The sequence below is a fragment of the Capricornis sumatraensis genome, chromosome 17 (assembly GCF_032405125.1).
Source record: "Capricornis sumatraensis isolate serow.1 chromosome 17, serow.2, whole genome shotgun sequence".
NCBI classification, from domain to species: Eukaryota; Metazoa; Chordata; class Mammalia; order Artiodactyla; family Bovidae; genus Capricornis; species Capricornis sumatraensis.
This window is the reverse complement of record NC_091085.1, coordinates 47,393,941-47,415,571: the sequence shown is the minus strand read 5'-3', so window position 1 is coordinate 47,415,571 and position 21,631 is coordinate 47,393,941. Positions and strand designations below refer to the sequence as shown.

Genomic DNA, 21,631 nt, shown 5'->3' with positions numbered 1-21,631 from the left:
GACTGATTTTCTTTAGGATGGACTGGTTGGATCTCCTTGAAGTACAAGGGACTCTCAAGAGTCTTCTCCAACACCACAGTTCAAAAGTATCAATTCTTCGGTGCTCAGCTTTCTTTATAGTCCAACTCTCACATCCATACATTACTACTGGAAAAACCATAGCCTTGACTAGACGGATCTTTGTTGGCTAAGTAATGTCTCCACTTTTTAATATGCTGTCTAGGTTGGTCATAACTTTCATTCCAAGGAATAAGCGTCTTTTAATTTCATGGCTGCAATCACCATCTGCTGTGATTTTGGAGCCCCCCAAAATGAAGTCTGACACTGTTTCCACTGTTTCCCCATCTATTTCCCATGAAGTGATAGGACCGGATGCCATGCTCTTAGTTTTCTGAATGTTGGGCTTTTAGCTAACTTTTTCACTCTCCTCTTTCACCTTCATCAAGAGCTCTTTAGTCCTTCACTTCCTGCCATAAGGGTGGTGTCATCTGCATATCTGAGGTTATTGAATTTTTCCTGGCAATCTTGATTTCAGCTTGTGCTTCATCCAGCCCAAAATTTACATGATGTATTCTGCATATAAGTTAAATAAGCAGGGTGACAATATACAGGGTGAAATGTCAGCACCCCCTCAAATACTAACACCCTGGAAAAACATCCTGGAGCTACATGTAGACTTGGTATTTAATTATGTGACATCAGGGGCGGGAAATTAAGACTAAAAAGACAGCTAGGGGAGAACTAAGGAAAAGATGTTTACATACCTTGTAAATATCCACAGAAACTCAACGAATTTCATTTTTCTCTTCCAGGTACCATAACATCTTGGGTAGTGATTTTTATTCTGCCTATCAACAGTGCTTTGAACCCGATTCTCTATACTCTTACCACAAGACCATTCAAAGAAATGATCCATCAGTTTTGGTATAACTACAGACAGAGAAGATCTATAGACAGCAAAGGAAGTCAGAAGACATATGCCCCGTCATTCATCTGGGTAGAAATGTGGCCCATGCAGGAGATGCCTTCTGAGTTAATGGAGCCAGTTCTTTTCGCAGACTCCTCTGAATTATCACTTATTTCTCAATCAACTAAACTCAACTCCTATTCATAACTGACAGATACCAATTTCTACACAGAATACTGTGAGATGTTTCATAATGGATTTATGAGTATAAACTAAATGCCACAAAATAATTTATAATAATGGCTAAAATCAATTCGCTTAGAAGAACATGAGGTTATTTGGGAGAAATCAAAATGATTGATGCCCATATAAAGGGAAATAAACTATATTGATAATATGTATGTATTAGTACATATTTTGGATAGGAAATTAAGAGAAATATGTTTCAGAAAGGTTCATTTGTTCTATTAGCATGCATTTACTGAGTACCCACTACGTGCATGGCACTGTGGTAAATTCCTGGGAGCAAATAATAAAAAATCTTGCAATGTTAAATTGTATAGCTACAAGAATATATTAATACAAAGTTCACCTGCAACTCTTAGTTTAAGGTACAGCTTTGCCTGTCTTGCAAACATAAGGATCATGGACACTTTTAAATAAAAGTTTAATGTCTTCTAATAATCAATACACTAACATCAGAGGAAATGTCTCATTATTTGCAAAATACAGATATTTTGTTTTAAGAACTCATTTTACCTCTCTTCAAGTCTTCATACACTTGAGAGGCAATACACATTTATTCCTATGGAAAAAAAGATAACTCAAAACAGCACCTTTCTATCAATTTCCGGCCCAGTTGTCTTTTTGCTTTAAATGAGCACCATTATATGAGACTGTAAAAAGGTGATAAAAGTATTGGAAAGGAATGAATCAGAAAAGCTAGAATGAGATAAGTGGAACAGAACTGAGAGTACAGAAATAAAACCCTCATATTTACAGTCAATTGATGTTCAACAGATATGCTAAGATAATCAAATGGAGAAAGAACAGTCTTATCAATAAATGATTCCAGTACAACTGGATATTACCATGAAAAAGAATGAAGTTGGACCCCTACTTTATACTATATATAAATATTTACTCAAAACAGATCAATGATATAAACATAACATAAATTACTTGGAAGAAAATATATGGGGAATCTTCAAAACCTTGGATTTGACAGTGGATTTTTAGATATAACATGAAAAGCATGAGTAAGAAAAGGAAAAAATGGATAAACTGGACTTCACCTAAGTCGAAAACTTTTGTGCATCAAAGAACATAAACAAACACAATGAGAAAACAACCTTCCAGAATGAAAGGACATTTTTACAAATCATATATCTGAGAAGGGTTTAATGTCCAAAATATATAAAGAACTCTAACAACTCAACAAAAGACAAGCAACTCAATTTTTCAAATGGTCAAAGGACTTAAACAGATATTTCTTCAAAGAAGATATACAAATGGCCAATAAACATGTCCAGTATCACTTCTCATTAGGAAAATACAAATCAAAACCACTATAAGATAACACTACGCCTACTAGGAGGTTACAATTTTTTTAAAGAAATGGAAAAAAACAAGCATTGGCCAGGATATTGCAATTGAAACCTTTCTACATTGCTGGTTTTGTTTGTGCATGCATGCTCAGTCATGTCTGACTCTTTGTGACCCTATGGACTATAGCCTGCCAGGCTCCTCTGTCCATGGAATTCTCCAGGCAACACTACTAGAGTGGGTTGCCATGCTCTCCTCCAGGGGATCTTCCTGACCCAGGGGTCGAACCTGCATTTCCTGAGTCTCCTGAATTGCAGGCAGATTTTGTACCCACTGAGCCACCTGGGAAGCCCCTACATTGCTGGTGGGAATGTAAAATGATGCAGTCACTGTAGAAAATCATTTGGTTGTTCCACAAAAGTTTATCATAGAATTCCCATATGATACAGCAATTTCACTCTTGGGTATAAACCCAAAAGAAAACAGGATTCAGATACTTGTTTGCAAATACTCATCATAGCATTATTCATAGTTGCAAAAAGATAGAAGCAACCCAAATGCCCATCAACAGATGAACGGATAACAAAATGTGGTGTACACACACAATGGAATATTATTCAACCACAAAAAGGGAAGAATTCTGACACATGCTAGAACAAAATGAATATGAAATAAGCCAGACACAAAAAGTTGAAATAACTATATGATTGCACTTACATGAAATACCTAGAATAAGCAAATTCAGACAGAAAGTAGATCAGAGGTTATCAGGGTAGAGGGGTTGGAGAGATAATACCTGAGAAGTACAGGGTAACTTCTTGGGCAAAAACAAGTTCTAAGGGCTTACCTGGTGGTCCAGTGGTTAAGAATCCACCTGCCAATGCAGGGGGCATGGATTTGATCCCTGCTTATGGCAGAAAGTGAAGAGGAGCTAAAGAGCCTCTTGATGAAAGTGAAAGAGGAGAGTGAAAAGGTTGGCTTAAAGCTCAACATTCAGAAAATAAAGATCATGGCATCTGGTCCCATCGCTGCATGGGAAATAGATGGGGAACCAGTGGAAACAGTGTCAGACTTTATTTTTTGGCCTCCAAAATCACTGCAGATAGTGATTGCAGCCATGAAATTAAAGATGCTTACTCCTTGGAAGGAAAGTTATGAGCAACCTAGATAGCATATTGAAGAGATATTACTTAGCCAACAAAGATCCGTCTAGTCAAGGCTGTGATCTTTCCAGTGGTCATGTATAGATGTGAGAGTTGGACTGTGAAGAAAGCTGAGCACCAAAGAATTGTGGTGTTGGAGAAGACTCTTGAGAGTCCCTTGGACTGCAAGGAGATCCAACCAGTCCATTCGAAAGGAGATCAGTCCTGAATATTCATTGGAACGACTGATGCTAAAGCTGAAACTCCAATACTTTGGCCACCTCATGCGAAGAGTTGCCTCATTGGAAAAGACTCTGATGCCGGGAGGGATTGTGGGCAGGAGGAGAAGGGGATGACAGAGGATGAGATGGATGGATGGCATCACCGACTAGATGGACGTGAGTTTGAGTGAACTCCGGGAGTTGGTGATGGACAGGGAGGCCTGGCATGCTGTGATTCATGGGGTCGCAGAGTCGGACACAACTAAGCGACTGAACTGAACTGGGAAGACCCCACATGTTGCAGGGCAACTAAACCTATACGTCATCATTACTGAAGCCAGATTTGAGTCCTTTCTGTTCTTATATGCTGCTGCTGCTGCTAAGTTGCTTCGGTCGTCCGACTCTATGCGACCCCATGGACAGCAGCCCACCAGGCCCCTCCGTCCACAGAATTCTGTAGGCAAGAATACAGGAGTGGGTTGCCATTGCCTTCTCCATTCTTACATGAAATAATACAAATACATTTTTTACATGAAGAATGTCGTACCTTCAACACAAATATATATATTTACATATGCAGAGATTTATTATAAGGAATTGGCTCATGAGATTACAGAAGCTGGCAAGTCCAAAAACCTGCAAAGCCAATATCCTAGTTCAAGTCCAAAGGCCAGAAGCTACTGTAGAACCAGGAAAAGCCAATGGCCCAGTTCAAAGGTCATCAGGCAGGAAGATCCATGGTTCTACTGATTCCATGAGGCCCACCCACATTATGGACGGCAATCTGTTTTATTCAGTCTAACTGAATTGTTAATCTCACCCAAAAACACCCTCACACAAACACCCTTAATGTTTGACAAAACATATGGGTACCCTGTGATCCAGTCAAGTTGACACATAAACTATCACATATGGGGAAACTAAGTAAAATCACAGCCTTGAATATTAATAAGGTTAACCAAGAGATAGGTAGCAAGGCATAGTATAGACAGGCATATTAGTTTTGGTGTTGGAGACCCTCAGGCAAATTATTTCACCTTGGCCTGTTTTCTATAGATAGGAATAATATCACTTTCCTCAAAGAGCTAATATGGTTACATGAAATAATGTTTATAAACCTAACATTGTTTGGTGTATATTTCACTCTCAGAATTTTTGAAACTAAACACACTATTTTAATATTAAAAATTCCATTTTACTGACGTCATCCTCTTGAGGCTCTTAAAATTTTACATCAGTCAGAACATTAAGTTGTCCTCTGAGGTTTATGTAGGTCTGGCAATGAACTACTAAGTTTTAAAATTTTTTGTCTTTAAGTAAGATAAAATGTTTACATTTTGACCTCCTTCCCCATCTCTCCCATGAAGCAGAGCAAAAAGAAATATAAAAAGGGATGATTTTTTTACAGTCACTCTTGAAAATAAGATGAACTTCTCTGTGGACCACACATGGCAACAGAAACTGTGAGCAGAGCTGAGCTGTGGGCCTGTGGACTCCAAACAATAGCAGCTATGAGTTTTGCGAGAGGAATTAAGTGTCCTCAGAAGGCTCACTGCCTGAAATTGGGGGTTAACCCAAGCAAATGGCAATTCAATAAAATTAGAAATCAATTAACATGATTTTTCTACCTTAGAAAAACATATGTTGGGGATGGGGCAGCCAGGGAGAGGAACTCACACACACAAAGACCAAAGTAGTCCAGATCACATTTATGATACAGCTAAACCAGGGAAAGTTACAGAGAATCTTAGCATGAGATGAAGCAAACAGATCAAAAGAACGAATGCAGAACGTAAACCAAGTCATTATATGGTAACGGAATGACATATAGCATCTGAAAAATGGTATTTGGAGGAACAGCTATACACATACAAAAATAAATAAAACAAAATCCGAGAACTAAACCACAAGCAAAAAGAAATTCAGGTGGATTAAACATCTAAACACTAAACACACTAAAAACTTTTTTAAAACTTTTGGAAAGATGTACAGGAGAGTATCTTTATGACATTTGCTAGATAAGACTCAGAAAACACTATTGTGAAAGACTGGTGAGATTACATTAAAATGAAAAGTGTTTATTTAGGAAGATTCTATAATCACATACAAGGATACACCACAGACTTCAAGACAGTTGAAACATACATACCGGAGCATTATGTAGTATCGAAAATATGTAACAGCTACAAATCCATAAGGAAGACAAACCAGAAAAATGGGCAAAAGGCATCGCCTGCGAAATCACACCACATTTCCTCAATATCCTGTACTTACACGAGGCAGCACTATTCAGTGTTGGGGACTATCTATAAGAAATGAGTATCAGAAGACCATTGGGGCCCTCTGGAGGCTGGTTACTACACATACAAAATAGTATTTTTTTATTTGACATACAGTCAATAACATTAGTTTCAAGACAGTACTTTGTAGTGTTTTGGTAACACATGTGTGTGTTAAAAACATAAAAACACAAACTAGAATATGCAATCCCTCTAGGACAGAGGTTATCTCCGGGGTGAAAGGGATGGAATCAAAAGGTAATAAAATAAGTTTCAAATGCATCTAACACTTACATATTAATATATTCATAGATCTAAAGAAAACATAACCAAACGCTAACATTTATTAAATCTGCATGGTGGAAATATATGGGTGTTCTTTAAGTGATTCACCTTTCCTCTTAGGTTGGAAATATTTCAATAAAGTTTTAAAATAAGGAACCTGAAGAAATGAAAATAACATTTGCTTTGAACAAGCTTATTTTTATAGATTTTAAAAATTGCAATTTTCACGACACCTAAGAAAAATATTTTTCTAACATCAAAATAAGCATCTCTTTGGTATAGCAACACACCGCAAGTGTTGTCTTTAACATAAAAAATTAATCAAGAACTGTGACTTAATATGCTAAATAAAACTATCCTTTGCCCATCCATGTGTCCCCTTTCACAGGCCCATTGTGGGGCTTGGAAGTGTAGTTCTGTGCATACCTCCACAGCTACAAGAATTAAGACGCTGCATCAGGTATGTCCAGAAGTCACACAACAGAGAATTAGTTGGCTTAATCACCGACACATATGACACAAACTCACCAAAAGAGAGCACGTGTGCACAACATATGAGACAAGTAAAACAGAGCATTGTCATGAAGATCAAATAATATGAAAACAATTGCATCATTTAAATTTGATGCATTTTTTTAAAGTACTTGTTTAGAATTATTACTCAGAATTTAAAATTATTACCTGCCAAGCTCCAAAAGTAATACTACAAAGCCATAATTTTGATAAGGCACTTTAAGGAGAACAATTAAACATATAAAACAGTGAATATAAGAAATATCCATAAAAGCAGTTAACCTCAGAAATAGAGGGGAAAAAAATAAGTATTTTTTCAAGACACACTTCAGTAAAAGTTGTTTTGAAAAGCATCACAGAGGGGTGAAAAATATTTATCATGTATTTGTAAAAGTTGTTATCAAAGTTCAAATTCCTGTTAAAAAAAAGAAAGATAACACTTTCCTGAAAGTCAGTGAAGTTCTGACTCAAATACTTTTTCAAGAAACAATTAACATCTTTATGCTAAAGTTAAAAGAAAAAGCAGCTTTTAATTATGCTGTCAACTCTTATTTTACAAACATTTAGTGACTATTGTGTAACAGTGTTTTAGGTTGCTGGAAATATGTAAGTAACTAAGACACAATCATTGGTTCTAGGGAACTTAGCCCAGTGGAGCTAAATCTAACATTGGTAATATGAAAGTTTACTTTCTTTGGGCCATAAATAAAACTCAATTTCAAATTCTGCTCTTCTTGCCATCTTCTTGCAAACAGAAGAGCATAATGGTCCACCTAGTTTGCTACTGGCAACACTGTGGCATTATTACCTACTGATTAACTTTCATAAAAGATTCTTTGAAAGTTCAGAGAACAGAAAGTGTTTAAAGATAAACAAATATGAATCAGCCTCAAAAATAACATCAGCATTCTGTTTTCACAAAATGAAGAAAACCAAGAAAATTTTCATCTTCAGTATCCAGAACCGTGCGATCATCCAGTCTCCATGGTACATGTGCAAACATCATAGATGAGGAGGTATGCATTATTACAGTCAAATCAGTCGTCAGGCTTCAAGGAATCATAGCCTTCTTTCAAGAGGTCCCGCCATGTTTTAAGGAAACGTGCATTTTCTGTACATTTGAAGGCAAGCTCTTCCACTTGAGCTGATACTGCAGATGTGGCTTCCAGAAGTTTGGTTAATGAAAATGCTGCCTGAAAATTAAAAAAAAAAAAGTAAAACAATATGTTTATTTTTAAAATTCTCTCCCTATTTTATGAACCTGGCTGAAAATAGCTTAGAATCGAATGCCCAAGTTATTTTCTTTAAAAAGTTAAAAATCTTCAAACTACGACATGCCAGCTCTTTAGTAGAACCTAAAAAAATTTTCTACATTAAGTAAGCTTTGAGGACATATGTCTACTAGAAAGATATACATTATGTATGAGACATGACCAGTCAGCATCTTTTTCGGGTGATAATATACTAGTCTCATTTAGCTCAACAAGACGACTTGAGCCCGTTGACACCAAGTACCAGAAATATTTGAAGGACTTATGATACAGCTCCTACTGATGGGAGGGACCGACTTGCTCCGCTATTTTCATCTGTTTAACGCTGCAGACCATGAAACCGTATGAACCAAAGAACAGACACTCTGAGCTCACAATTGACACCAACAAAAACAACACCCATGCAGAAAACACGGCAACCTTGGTGGAAAACTCATTTCTTGATCAAATGCTTTCTTCACCCACCGTATAAAATAACACTGTTCCTGGGTAACAAACATATCAGCATTGCATTCTACACGCTCATTTGGAACAGCCTGGTTCAGCAAAGATGAAGCTGTGTCAGCATTTCAGCCATCTTTTTAAAACAACAAATACTTGCTGAGGAATGAGAGAATAACGGAGTTCACCCCGCGGTTTGCAATCTGCACAGGAGGATCTCCCGGTTAAGACGACACGCTACAGACTTCATTCACTTGACCTTAAATCGAGAAACCCGACTGTGTGGCTGGGTGGCTGTGAGTGTACGCGCGCGTCTACAAACTGGAGACTCAACAGAAGCCGTCCAGACCAGGAATTCCGGCCATCAGAGGGACGGGTCTTTGTACTGTTAGGGGAAGCAATCTGGACCACGGGGCGGGGACTAACCCATCCTAACTGGGTCCGCTCAGAAGGACAATCGCCTACCCAGCAGGCTCTGGGCAGGCGGCCAACTAAACAGGGCGAGGGGGAGGGAGACGGATCAAGTCCCAGCAGAGGAATCCCTGTCTGGCCCTCAGCCCCGCAGACGAGGCAGGGCGGTGGGTTTGTGAACTGCGCCGTTTCGGGTTACACCGCGAGAGCGGAACCAGACCTCCAGGCACAAAGACCCGGCGCGGGCGCGGCGGGAGAGGGATGCCCTGGACTCCCGACGCGGCTCTTGAATACGTGCGGGACACGGCCCGGACCCGCCGGCCGCACTCACGTCTCCGATCTGCAGCTCCACCTCTTCCAGCGGGTCCACCAGTCGGCCGCTGCTCCTGCTCGGAACAGGCCAGCCCAAACCCCCTGGGGCGCCGGGGGAAGATGCTGAAGACGTGTCTGGAGAAGAAGGAGAAGAAGGGGGCGGCGGCGGCGGGGAAACCTGCACCCCTTCAGGGTTCGCCATGGAGCGCGGCTGGGCGACTGGACCGGACTTGGGAGGCCGAACCAATACCAACCGTCTTTCAACCGCTCGCGCCCAAAGCCCAGGGGGCCCGCCTCCTCTCGGCTCTCCGCCTGGGACCGCGAAGCCTTGTCACTTTCTCGGGACAGCCAATCAGATGCCAATGAGTTCGCCTGAGGCTGCTCTCCGCTCCGGGGGAAAACCTCCCAACTGGTTCCCAGACGCCGGAACAGAAGACCACAGCTCCCAAGGTGCCGTGCGCGCCGCTACGCCTCACCGTCTTGGGGCTCTGCGCGCGATTCATCCTGGGATTTGTGGTCCCCCTGCCCCCGACTCCCTAACCATTCCGGCGCTCTCAGCGCACGCCGGGTGAGAGGCCGTGCAGCCTGCAGCCGCGGGCGGCGCTGGGATTTTGAGTCCCTTCCCGTGCCCCTTCGGTCCGTGACCCGGAAACGCTGCGAGCGTCGCGTCGCGTCACTCGCGGCGCCCGCGCATAGCAAGACAGGCGGGAGCGTGGTGAAGCTGGAGCGTTCCGCGGAGCAGGCAGGTGGTGACTGCTTGCGTCTCGGCCGGCGATGGCGCCCCCAGTGGTTTAGAGGTCCCGCGCCCATACGAGCCAAGCCCAACCTCCTCCCCGGCGTCGGCCAGCGTCCTGTCTGTCTGCTGTGAACATGCAGGTGCTGCTGGCCAGATTGGCCTGCCCGGGTGAGCGGGGTCTGCGGGCGCGGGTTGACAGAGCAAGGTCGCGGGGCAGTCCGGGCTCGCCTCGGTAGGGAAGCACTCGGGCAAGGGCGCGCGATCAGCGCCAGGTGGATCCTGGTTTCCTCCCCGGGCTTGTCCCTGTTGAAAAAGTTGACAACTGGGGCAGAGGTCACGGGCGGAGGAAACTTGTCAACGCGGCTCCCGAGCGGAATCTTCCCCGAACCCTGGTGCTGACCCTCCTCCCAAAGCCCAGATGTTGTCCTAGACTTGCAACAGCCTTGTTGGAAAATGGGTAAATTAGGTGTTACACAGATTTTCTCCTTGGTCCTCTCCTGACTTGCGTCTTGCAGCCGTCCTACTCCTTTCTTAAGAATTTGAACTCTGTTCTGTCACGTTGACTTTTATATGGTACCCAAGTCATCAGGTTATCTCTGGAGCCGGGAATTTTTCTGTGTTGTCTAAAATTAACTCTACAGCGTATCGTGTTATGGTTGCCCTAAAACCATCATGATGATTTGGTAAAATACCTCATTACCTACCCTTTCACCTTAGAAAAAAAGTATAATGATGTCGTTGGACGGTTTTTGTTTGTTTTACTTAAAAACAGTTAAAAAAAAAAGTTTACTCCAAGATATCTCTCAAAACTGACTTAATTTTTTCTGTAGTTTATTTAAATTTTGGTTCTAGAATAAACAAGTGTGCATATTGCAAATTCACGGGTATTCTTGTGTAAATTTCAAAAAAGTAGAATTTTGTCAAATTTGTCTACCATGTATTAAATAATTGGAATTTAAAGTTTCTGTTATGGTGCATGTTTTATGACACCTAATGTGTAAATACTGTTGACTGAAAAAAATGCACAACCTAAAAGGTTGAGGATTGTGTTTTACTCAGCAGGCACAGGGAGTGCTTAGGAGACAGCCTCATAAGATAGCTCTGAGGGACAGCTCTGAAGAGGTAAGGTAGAAGCCAGGATATATAGGAGTTTTTGCAAAAACAAACAAGCTGAAACACACAAAATAGGTAGTTGGAACATCAAAAGATTACTGCTAATTAAAAAAATATATCTCAAGTTAATGAATTTAGTGCTTTTCTATGTATGGGAAGATGTAAGAGTTTGGGCTCATTGAAATCATTCCTTTGATACGCATCTCCACTATCTTATCTATCAGTGTCCTGCTTTTCTCCATCCTGAATCCCTTCAGAGTACACAGTCAGGGACGGCTGCAGTAGCTGAGAGCCTGATGGCCACAACATCCTTTGTTTACTGATACAGCAGGTGATATTCTTTGTCCACAGTGCCTCCTCTAAGTCATAAATTTGACCAACATTTGGGAGTCATTTCATGACCAGTTTTTGTCGCTTGGTGCTAGGAAGGTTCATTCCTAGATCAGGCAAAGATTATGTTGATAGGCCACCCAATGTGTTATTTTTGGATCAGGCCCTGTTGATAATCTAAAGTTCTTTGGAGTGCCCGTCTCACTAGTTTATTATGATCCAGGAGATGTTTTCCCATGTCGTTTATTCCCATGTCTGAGGTTGCACTGTTAGAATTATTCTGCGTAGAGTTAATCTATATGTAAATTGTCTTAAGACATTAATTTTGTTGGAGGCCTGGTTAAACATTGGATGATGCCAAAGGAAATTTTATGAAATAGAAAGGATATAAGTAATTCAGCTAATAACATTAATAAGGTCATAGTCCAGCAGAGAGAGGGACAAGTCATAAATAATTTGAATCCAACAAGAGGGCAGATTAAAACAATGGTCAGTATAACTAGTTGTAGTCTGGTTGAAATAAGCTATCCAATCCACAGGAGAACCAGCTGAACAAGCCAGATTTTGGAGGGATCACGTAAAGAGAAAGATAATGTTTCATCTTCATTTACAAAGGTCTACTTTATCAACTTGTTGTAGGTGAGTGTAAGAGGAAAGGTTTTTCAGTTCAGTGATATGATCTGAAAGTTACCAGGAATTTGTATTTGCCAAAAAGTCATTTTTATAAATCTTGAAGATCTTCATTTTACAAAAGCATCAGAGTGAAGCAATGATTATCTATAAATGACAAAATACTTAAAATGACATGGTTAAAGATCTGATTACAATGCAATTGACAAGAAACTTGGATATTTCTGTGACAGACAGCATTTTAAGATAATAACTAGAATTATGATTGATAGCATTATATTGATAACAGGACATACCAGACTTCTGGGAGTTCTTCATAAATTTTAGAATATCTGTGTTAATGACATCTAACCCTAAATGGCTTTACCACCACTTATATGACAATGTTTCCCATGTACATTAACATAAATAAACAAACCTGATTAGTTTAATATCTCTCTTTGCGATATCAGGGTTCCTTTGAAGTATCCCAGAGTTAATTGAAGGTCAAAAGGACTTTAGTTAGAATTTGCTATTTGGGAAGTTTGTCAAAAATATCAAAAAGGTTTCAAAACACTGGTCAAGTAGGATCATAGGTCATTGTGAAACAACACTTATTCACCTAACCAAAGTGACAAAATATTTCAAAAGCAAAAACAGACCATTTAGAGGCACAGAAACTCAATCTGTTATCAAAAGCAGGGAAAATTTTGTTCTCTTAACAGAGAGAGGAACCAAGACCAGTCCTACTCCAGCCTACTTTTAATTACAAAATCCATTTACATTACTAAATTTAATCTAATCCTAGCCTTACCATTTTCAAAACTCCTTTTACAGGGCTTTTTTTCTATAGACCTTCCACAACTTTCTCTATTCTTATTAGTTTGTTCCTTAATTTTTTTTATCCAGAAATAACTGACTGTAGGACAAAAGCACCCTTACAGTTCCAACAGCTTCATTTCTATTCTTCAATCTTCTTTTGCCGAAAACATACATCCTACTTTGCCTATACACTGAACTACTTCCCTTGATAGTTTTAGTAGCTTTGATTACATGTTATAGTTTTAACCCTTAAAAACCTTAATCTTTAGCCAAAACCTAAAAGGAACAAGTGATTGTGAACTGTTTGTGAAACCAGCATTTCCCATTTGTGATATTCTATAACTTCTAGAAACATATATCTTCTCATAACATAATTTCTTTATTCTATGTGATACAAGATATGTCCAATAAAGCCAAAGATCTTTGGTTTCCCTCTTATGAGGAAACAAAAGTAGATCAATTTAGACCTGTTTAGCAATTAATGTTCCAGTATTTTATCTTATTTGAAATGACCTGGATATTCAAGGATTTCCCATCATTTAACTTACCAAAATTCAAATTACCAAAAATCTGAGAAACACCCAAACAAAAGAATTTCTAAAGAGTTCACCAGAAAATTCTTATCTCATTTACCTTTATTGGTTAACTTAAAATCATATCAAGTTAATTTTTTTTTTCACATTGACAAACTCTATAAGAGAAATGACATGAACTTACTGACCTTCAGTAAACTTAGGTACAATAAAAGTAAGACATGTCTGTATTGACTAAACCAATGAGCTTAAGATAACTTTAATACCAGATATTAATTTAATATTGAATATTTTCTAGACCATGTGAGCCCCAAATTCCCTCCAACAAGTTTCTTTTATATTTAGAAATATTTAGTTTGTAAGCACTTACTTTAAGACAATTAAATAGAGCTCTTTTATAAGTTTAATTTTGTTCATATTTTCCAGAGTTAGAGATATCTCATGTGATGTGCACCCAGACACATAAACAGACAAAACTAGAGATCACATAGCTTCACTCTAAAAACTTAGTTATGAATCAGGTATTACCATATAAACTCACAAGTGTATAAGTAACAGTTGGAATAAGATAAATTTGTTGGCTCAGATTAATACTTCACTATTTGTGGAAAGGCCTTCAGATTTATATTTGTCCTTGATAAACCCTTAAGGAGGCTAAGAATTAGATTTTGGGTGAGGGGACCTTTCCAACAGTTGGAGTCTTAAAAGGACTTTTTCCCATCCCCCCGCCCCTCCATTTCGGGTTTTATTTGATTGAGCTAATTCGGCTCAGTCTCAGTTCTCTGGGAGCTGTATTTACATTTCTGATCTGTAGAGACTTGCAAGGTACAGTAGCTCCTGATATTAAAAGATTGATTTGTCCAAGTATACTTACTTTGATTTGCTTTTGTATCAGAGATTTCCAGCTAAACTGAAAATCAAAAAAGAGTCCCGGGTTATAGAACTTTAGAATTTAATTTGTCATGCCTTCAAAAACTTGCATAAGGCATTACAAAGCCCCTCTTTCTGAGTACATAGGTTAGACCCAGAGCAAAATGTCTATTATTTTTTTTTTTAGCCTCTGAATATTAGTTCCCAGTTTTTACTTTATGTTGTCTTGGCTCAGGTAACCCTATTGGTTTCCTTTCCTATGTTTAAATAATATTTCCTGAGGGCCAGATTTATATACCCTATCTTATAATACCAAAAAGAGGAAGCCCAGTGAAACATGTCTATCCCACGATATAATTCAGCAAAAGAGATGTAAACATCTTATATAAAGCCTATTTAAATGTACCAGTTTTTATAAACTTTCATCTCAATTCTGTCAACTTTTATACCTTTAACTTTGGTTCCCATTGGAACCCAGTCAACAAGCTTTGGTCTTAAAAGGAGTCCTAGAAGCTTTCCTTTCTTTTATTCTCCAACCATTTTATCTGTTTTGTATAAAAGATTCTCAGATCCCTAGTGAGGGATTGAGCCAAGGGACACAAGCCCTCATGTCTGACTCTTTGCAACTCCATGGGCTGTAGCCCACCAGGCTCCTCAGTCCATGGGGTTTCCCGGGAAAGAATACTGGAGTGGGTTGCCATTTCCTTCTCCAGGGTATCTTCCTGACTCAGGGACTGAACCCACGTCTCCTGCATTGGCAGTCAGATTCTTTACCACTGAACCACCAGGGAAGCCTGATATCAACAGAAATGCTGAGGACTTAAACCCAGGAGACCGCCTCTGAGATAGCTCTGAAGGACTGTTCCAGAGAGTTAGGGGAATAGCCAGGATGTACAGGAGTTTAGGGCCAGGGGAGTAAAAACAGAAAAAACAGGTAGCTGGAACATCAAAAGGTTACTGCTAATTAGAGAGAACTAGACATCTCAAATTAATGAATTTAGCACTTTTCTCTGTATGGGAAGATGCCAGAGTCTAGGCTCATTACAGTTATTCCTTGACAAGCATCTTTACTGTCTAGGGCCAGCACCTTGCTTTTCTCCATTCTGAATCCCCTCAGGGTCGTACTGTTGGAGGCAGCTGCTATTGCTGATTGCTTGATGACCACAACATCTTTTGTTTACTGAAATTAGCAGGTGACATTTTTTGTCCACAATATGCTTTATGTTTTTCAAAATTTCAGAGTAATCGGATGCAATCTGCCCTCCTCTTAATTTAATTGAAATCATTCTTGGGTCAGGTGCTATCCGAATCCCACCAAAATTACTATTTCTGTTTTTATTGGGTCTCTAAATCATTGCTGGAGAAGGAAAGGGCAACCCACTCCAGTATTCTTGCCTAGAGAATCCCGTAGTCAGAGGAGCCTCGCAGGGTACCGTCCATAGCGTCACACAGAGTCGGACACGACTGAAGCGACTTAGCATGCGGGCATGCATTGGAGAAGGAAATGGCAACCCACTCCAGTATTCTTGCCTGGAGAATCCCATGGACAGAGGAGCCTGGTGGGCTGCAGTCTATGGGGTCGCAGAGAGTCGGACACGACTGAAGTGACTTAGCAGTAGCAGCAGCAGCTAAATCATTGCTGTTTTCATGGCATGGTGTTAGGACTACAGACATCGAAGAGATGAACCCAGAATTGTCATCAGTGTGATTTTCTATGGTGATATCATGAGTTCTCTAAACTTTTTGACCTCACCTCTCTACCAAAATTTAGCCAAGGTGTCTAAGTGTTTAAATCTCTAAAGTTAAGTGTCAGTTTTGTATTCAGAAAAGGAGTAAAGGTTGTGACTTTCTTTAACCCCCTGAAGGAAATTAGATTACCTAGTTCCAGATATTGTTAAGAAAATTATTAGCTATATAAGCAATGAAATTACAGTTTTGCTTGGGACCAAATCATCAGATTTCAAAATCAAATGATAGCTTCTGTATGCTCAATTACAATGCATCAAAAAAATTGTTTTTTATAATAAATAAGTAAGTGTTCTTTTAAATGATGATAATACTCTATTTGAACTCTGGAACTGAGCTCTCCTATAATATCTTTATTTACCGTTTTTTTTTTAAGATTTAATAAAGGTGAAGGGATAAGTAGATTTTAAAAAGTTATTCCCAATATTACATTTTTTAATATGCTGTTTGCAAGTAGAGAAAATTAATATGTTGACTTTTTTTTTTAATAAAAGAGTGACTCTCAGAAAACAGATTTCTAGTGTTTAAGAGGCTTTAGGGTTCAGTGCTTCAAACCTCTTCCCCTCCTGCATTCATCATAATCTAATTGATTGTCTGATGCTAGGTTTTACTTTTTAAAAAATTCATTTTATTGGAAAGAAGCATAAAAATAAGTCAGTTATGCAGTTGAGTGCTTAAGGATATAAATAATCTGCCTTTGCCAGGCTGGCATCTCCTTTTAATCAGAAACGAAGGAAAGCGAGAGGAGGAAGGGCGGGAGGAAGGAGACAGCTAGTTTCAGGTCCTATAACTTCCTAATTGTAATTAGGAAGGTACCTATCAGGTTAACAAATGTGTGTTAGTCACTTGCTTTGTGTGAGACGTACTGGGTCCTGCACAATAGTGTTTTCTAGACAAAGGTTGACAATAAACTTCAGAGCTGATGAAGTGGGGAGAGTTCATAACTTGCTGAATTCAAACACAGTCTAGACAAACTCCAAAGTCTGTTCACTTAGCCGGTGCCTTATTCTGTGTTGTCTTTTTCGTTTGTTGCTTCAGTTAATAAATGTTATTTCTTTTAGCAGCTTTAGATTGAAAAAACAATCAAGCAGAAAGTACACAGAGTTTCCTTCTAACTTTCTCCCATTCCCTGCTAACATCTTGCATTGGTGTGGTACATGGGTCACACTTGGGGAGCCGGTATTGATACATTAAAGTTCAGAGTTTATATCAGGTTCACTCTGTGTGTCCTACATTCTGTGGGCTTTGACAAATGTGTAATAACATATATCCTCCATTAATAACATTGTCATACAGAATAGCCTTGCTGCCCCACAGATCCCCTTTTTTCCACATATTCATCCCTTCCTCCCTCTTTCTGAATGCCTGACCCACTGATCTTTTACTGTCCCTTTTCCAGAATGTCATAGAGTTGGAATCATAAAGGATGTAGCATTTTCAGTATGCATTTTCATTTCCTCCAGTGTTTCTTCACTTCTTTTCAGCACTGATTAACATTCCATTGTATGGCTGCACCACAGTCTGTTTATCCACTCACCTATTAAAGGACATCTCCCAAGTTTCGATAGTTATGAATAAAGTTGCTTATAGCAATGCTTATAACATTCAGGTGAATCTTTTAAATTCTGGATATACTTTTTTTTAATTAATTTTTTTTATTTAATTTTAAAATCTTTAATTCTTACATGTGTTCCCAAACATGAAACCCCCTCCCACCTCCCTCCCCATAACATCTCTGTGGGTCATCCCCATGCACCAGCCCCAAGCATGCTGTATCCTTCGTCAGACATAGACTGGCGATTCAATTCTTACATGATAGTATACGTGATAGAATGCCATTCTCCCAAATCATCCCACCCTCTCCCTCTCCCTCTGAGTCCAAAAGTCCGTTATACACCGCTGTGTCTTTTTTCCTGTCTTGCATACAGGGTCGTCATTGCTATCTTTCTAAATTCCATATATATGTGTTAGTATACTGTATTGGTGTTTTTCTTTCTGGTTTACTTCACTCTGTATAATCGGCTCCAGTTTCATCCATCTCATCAGAACTGATTCAAATGAATTCTTTTTAACGGCTGAGTAATACTCCATTGTGTACATGTACCAAAGCTTTCTTATCCATTCATCTGCTGATGGACATCTAGGTTGTTTCCATGTCCTGGCTATTATAAACAGTGCTGCGATGAACATTGGGGTACATGTGTCTCTTTCAATTCTGGTTTCCTCGGTGTGTATGCCCAGCAGTGGGATTGCTGGGTCATAAGGTAGTTCTATTTGCAATTTTTTAAGGAATCTCCACACTGTTCTCCATAGTGGCTGTACTAGTTTGCATTCCCACCAACAGTGTAGGAGGGTTCCCTTTTCTCCACACCCTCTCCAGCATTTATTGCTTGCAGATTTTTGGATCGTAGCCATTCTGACTGGTGTGAAGTGGTACCTCATTGTGGTTTTGATTTGCATTTCTCTGATAATGAGTGATGTTGAGCATCTTTTCATGTGTTTGTTAGCCATCCGTATGTCTTCTTTGGAGAAATGTCTATTTAGTTCTTTGGTCCATTTTTTGATTGGGTCATTTATTTTTCTGGAATTGAGCTGCATAAGTTGCTTGTATATTTTTGAGATTAGTTGTTTGTCAGTTGCTTCATTTGCTATTATTTTCTCCCATTCAGAAGGCTGTCTTTTCACCTTGCGTATATTTTCCTTTGTTGTGCAGAAGCTTTTAATTTTAATTAGATCCCATTTGTTTATTTTTGCTTTTATTTCCAGTAAATTCTGGATATTTTATTGTGATAAGAACATGGCATACACACTTTGGACAAAATTTTAAATGTATGTTATTGACTATAGGTACAGTGTTGTACAGTAGATCTCTAGAGTTTGTTCATCTTGTTTGTGGATTTTTATATGGATGTTAATTTTCAACTCATTTTGGTGAATGCCAAATGCAATAGGAATTGCTGAATCCTATGGAAAGAGTATGTTTAGCTTCAGAAGCAAGTATCAGAGATACAGAGGAGTGTAGGAAGAGCTGATGGAGCACTTTCTTTGCTCAGCCCCTGCAACGGGCACTAGGTTTTCAGGATAAATCAGACCCTCTCTGCCTTTGAGGAACCCATGAGCTGAGAGGAGAAGGATAAGACAATCCTGTGCAATGTGTTACAAGAGCAAGGAGGAGGTTAGAACTATCAAGAAGAGTTTTCACAATTTCCAAAGGAAGTTTAACCAGTATAGAAAAGTGAAGGAAAACTCCAGGCAAAGAGGGGATTTCCCAACAGTTCAGTGGTTAAAGCTCTGCGTTTCCACTGCAAGGGGCACAGGTTCCATCTCTGGTCTGGGATCTAGATCCTGCATGCCTTGCTGCCCAGCCAAAAAAAAATTTTTTTTTCTTAATATTCCAGACAAAGAAAATAACAAGTTGTCCACTTAAGAATGGTTAAGATAATAATTCCTATGTTATGTATATTTGACCATAATAATTTTTTTTAAAAAAAACAGCAAAATAGGAAGCAAAGGGCCCAGTGGTGTGAAAAAATGCAATATTTGGAAATGTGTTTAATAGATTAATGCTGGGAAATAGTTTCAAAAGATAAACTGGGTTCAGATAGTAAGAGATCTTATATGCTCTTCTAAAGAGTATATAATTTATCTTGTATTCATTTTTTTTTCAGAGTATCAAATGATTTAATTATAAAACTTAAGCCACTTATTCACCTTCTAAAAAACACAAACATGAGAATAAAATAAACACACTCAAGACTTCCTAGCCCTTGCAGGATAGGAAGAAGCCCTGGACAGAGAGTCTGCAAATGTTTTTCCCTACACCCAACTCTGCATTTCCTCATCCATTCGAGGGTCCCAAGTCTTGACCCCTTTTGCAGTGGAAAGGAAGTAGAAGCTACAGAGTTGTGTAAAGAGGGTGGCAACAATCTTACAGCTATCTGGTGCTAATAGCTTGTACACTCTGATTTGCAACTTTGAGAAACAGTATCAAATAAGCATTGTCAAATACCTACTCCTGGCCAGCCTTTACTGTCATTCTTTTAAACTGCATCTTTGAGACTCATTGTGTTCATTCATTGTAGCTTCTGCTTACCCAGTCTCTTAAGTAACAAAGGTTACTTTCAGGACACCCCCCAAGGTGATGTGTTTCTTAGTATAGCTGTAGTGTCTGCTGGTGTCATCCCCTAGGACAGGCTGGCCAGATGGCAGCACCATGCGGGGGCCCACACAGTCACTTTCCTACAGCCCTGCTTGCTCCCTCTCCTGTCTGAACACCCTACAGTCAGCGTTGAACGCTGAAGTCAGTGAGGACCTTGGCTTGTCTTCATTCTGAAGTTGAATGAAGTAACTGAATCCAGTTCTTCACCATTAATTCAAAGGAGCTTCCAAAATGTGTGAGACATGTTCTAGGGAAGCCTGGGATGGAGCTGGAGGGTCCTGGCTTCCAGGCTCAGGGAGATTGGGTGGGGGTGGGGGCAGCGCTGGCACGACTTCTTTTTTTCTGGGCCACCAGGAATTCATTAATTGCTCATTCTGTTTGTGGCCAAAAGATATGGGTTAGTTTGGGATCCACCACCTCAGAAAGAATTCTGTCCACTCCAGCTTCCAACATCCCTGACTGAACCACACTCTGCCTCAGACCATTTTACAGCTGGTTTTTGTTCATAGAAGGATTCCATTCCCACTTATCCAGATGTGTTAACAACAAAATTATCCACTTTCTGCCTCCAGTTTTGGTAAGCTGGCTTGATGTCCATCTGGGCCAGGCAGTCCTGGCAGAAGCTGTCAAACAGGCCCTGGTTCTTGAACTGCTCCAAGATGAGTGTGATGAGCGTGAGGTCCCCGAGAGGCACTGAGGCCGGGCTGATGGGGCCACCGCTCCCGACAGCACCCATTGTGCCATCGCAGCTCCCGTGGAGGCCTGGCCCGCACTGCCACTGCCCATCGCATGGGTGTCCCCACTGTCTGCCATGGCTGCACCTCAGGCCTGCGAAGGAGACCGAACATGGCTTCCTCTCAGGGACAGAGGGCCTGGGTCGTGTAGAGGAGGCAAGAGGTGGAGGAAGGGCTGGTGGGGGGACCGCAGCATGGCCTCATTTTTTCTTTCTTTTCAGATTTATTTATTTGGCTATGTAGGGTCTTAGTTCAGAGAAGGCAATGGCAACCCACTCCAGTACTCTTGCCTGGAAAATCCCATGGACGGAGGAGCCTGGTGGGCTGCAGTCCATGGGGTCGCGAAGAGTCGGATACGACTGAGCAACTTCACTTTCACTTTTCACTTTCATGCATTGGAGAAGGAAATGACAACCTGCTCCAGTATTCTTGCCTGGAGAATCCCAGGGACGGGGGAACCTGGTGGGCTGCCGTCTCTGGGGTCGCACAGTCGGACACGACTGAAGCGACTTAGCAGCAGCAGCAGCAGGGTCTTAGTTACTGCAGGCAAGACCTTGGTTGTGGTGCGTGGACTCTCCAGTTGTGGCACACGGGCTCAGCTGTGGCATGTAGGCCCTCTAGTTGTGGTGCATGGACTCCAGTAGTTGTGGCA

The 21,631-nt window shown here is 40.2% G+C and overlaps 3 protein-coding genes and 1 pseudogene across 4 annotated transcripts in view; 2 read left to right on the top strand and 2 right to left on the bottom strand.

The window, feature by feature from the left end:
* RXFP1 (relaxin family peptide receptor 1) overlaps window positions 1–1,114 on the top strand; it is a 59,060-nt gene extending 57,946 nt beyond the window's left edge. For both annotated transcript variants that reach the window (XM_068990337.1, XM_068990336.1), the window contains one exon: window positions 813–1,114. In XM_068990337.1, coding sequence (XP_068846438.1) covers window positions 813–1,114 — 302 coding nt within the window. The remainder of the gene's footprint in view (window positions 1–812) is intronic.
* Window positions 1,115–7,705: 6,591 nt separating this feature from the next.
* C17H4orf46 (chromosome 17 C4orf46 homolog) lies at window positions 7,706–9,593 on the bottom strand. Its single transcript, XM_068990310.1, has 2 exons — window positions 9,347–9,593; window positions 7,706–8,085 (listed from the first exon to the last, which is right to left on the bottom strand). Exons 1-2 carry the CDS (start codon window positions 9,527–9,529, stop codon window positions 7,930–7,932), a joined length of 339 nt encoding a protein of 112 aa, XP_068846411.1. The 5' UTR covers window positions 9,530–9,593; the 3' UTR covers window positions 7,706–7,929.
* Window positions 9,594–10,052: 459 nt separating this feature from the next.
* Window positions 10,053–21,631, top strand: part of ETFDH (electron transfer flavoprotein dehydrogenase) — a 38,715-nt gene continuing 27,136 nt past the window's right edge. The window contains exon 1 of the mRNA XM_068989757.1: window positions 10,053–10,231. Within this exon, the coding sequence (XP_068845858.1) occupies window positions 10,198–10,231 (34 nt within the window). The 5' untranslated portion in view covers window positions 10,053–10,197. The remainder of the gene's footprint in view (window positions 10,232–21,631) is intronic.
* LOC138094018 (biorientation of chromosomes in cell division protein 1 pseudogene) lies at window positions 20,455–21,058 on the bottom strand (annotated as a pseudogene).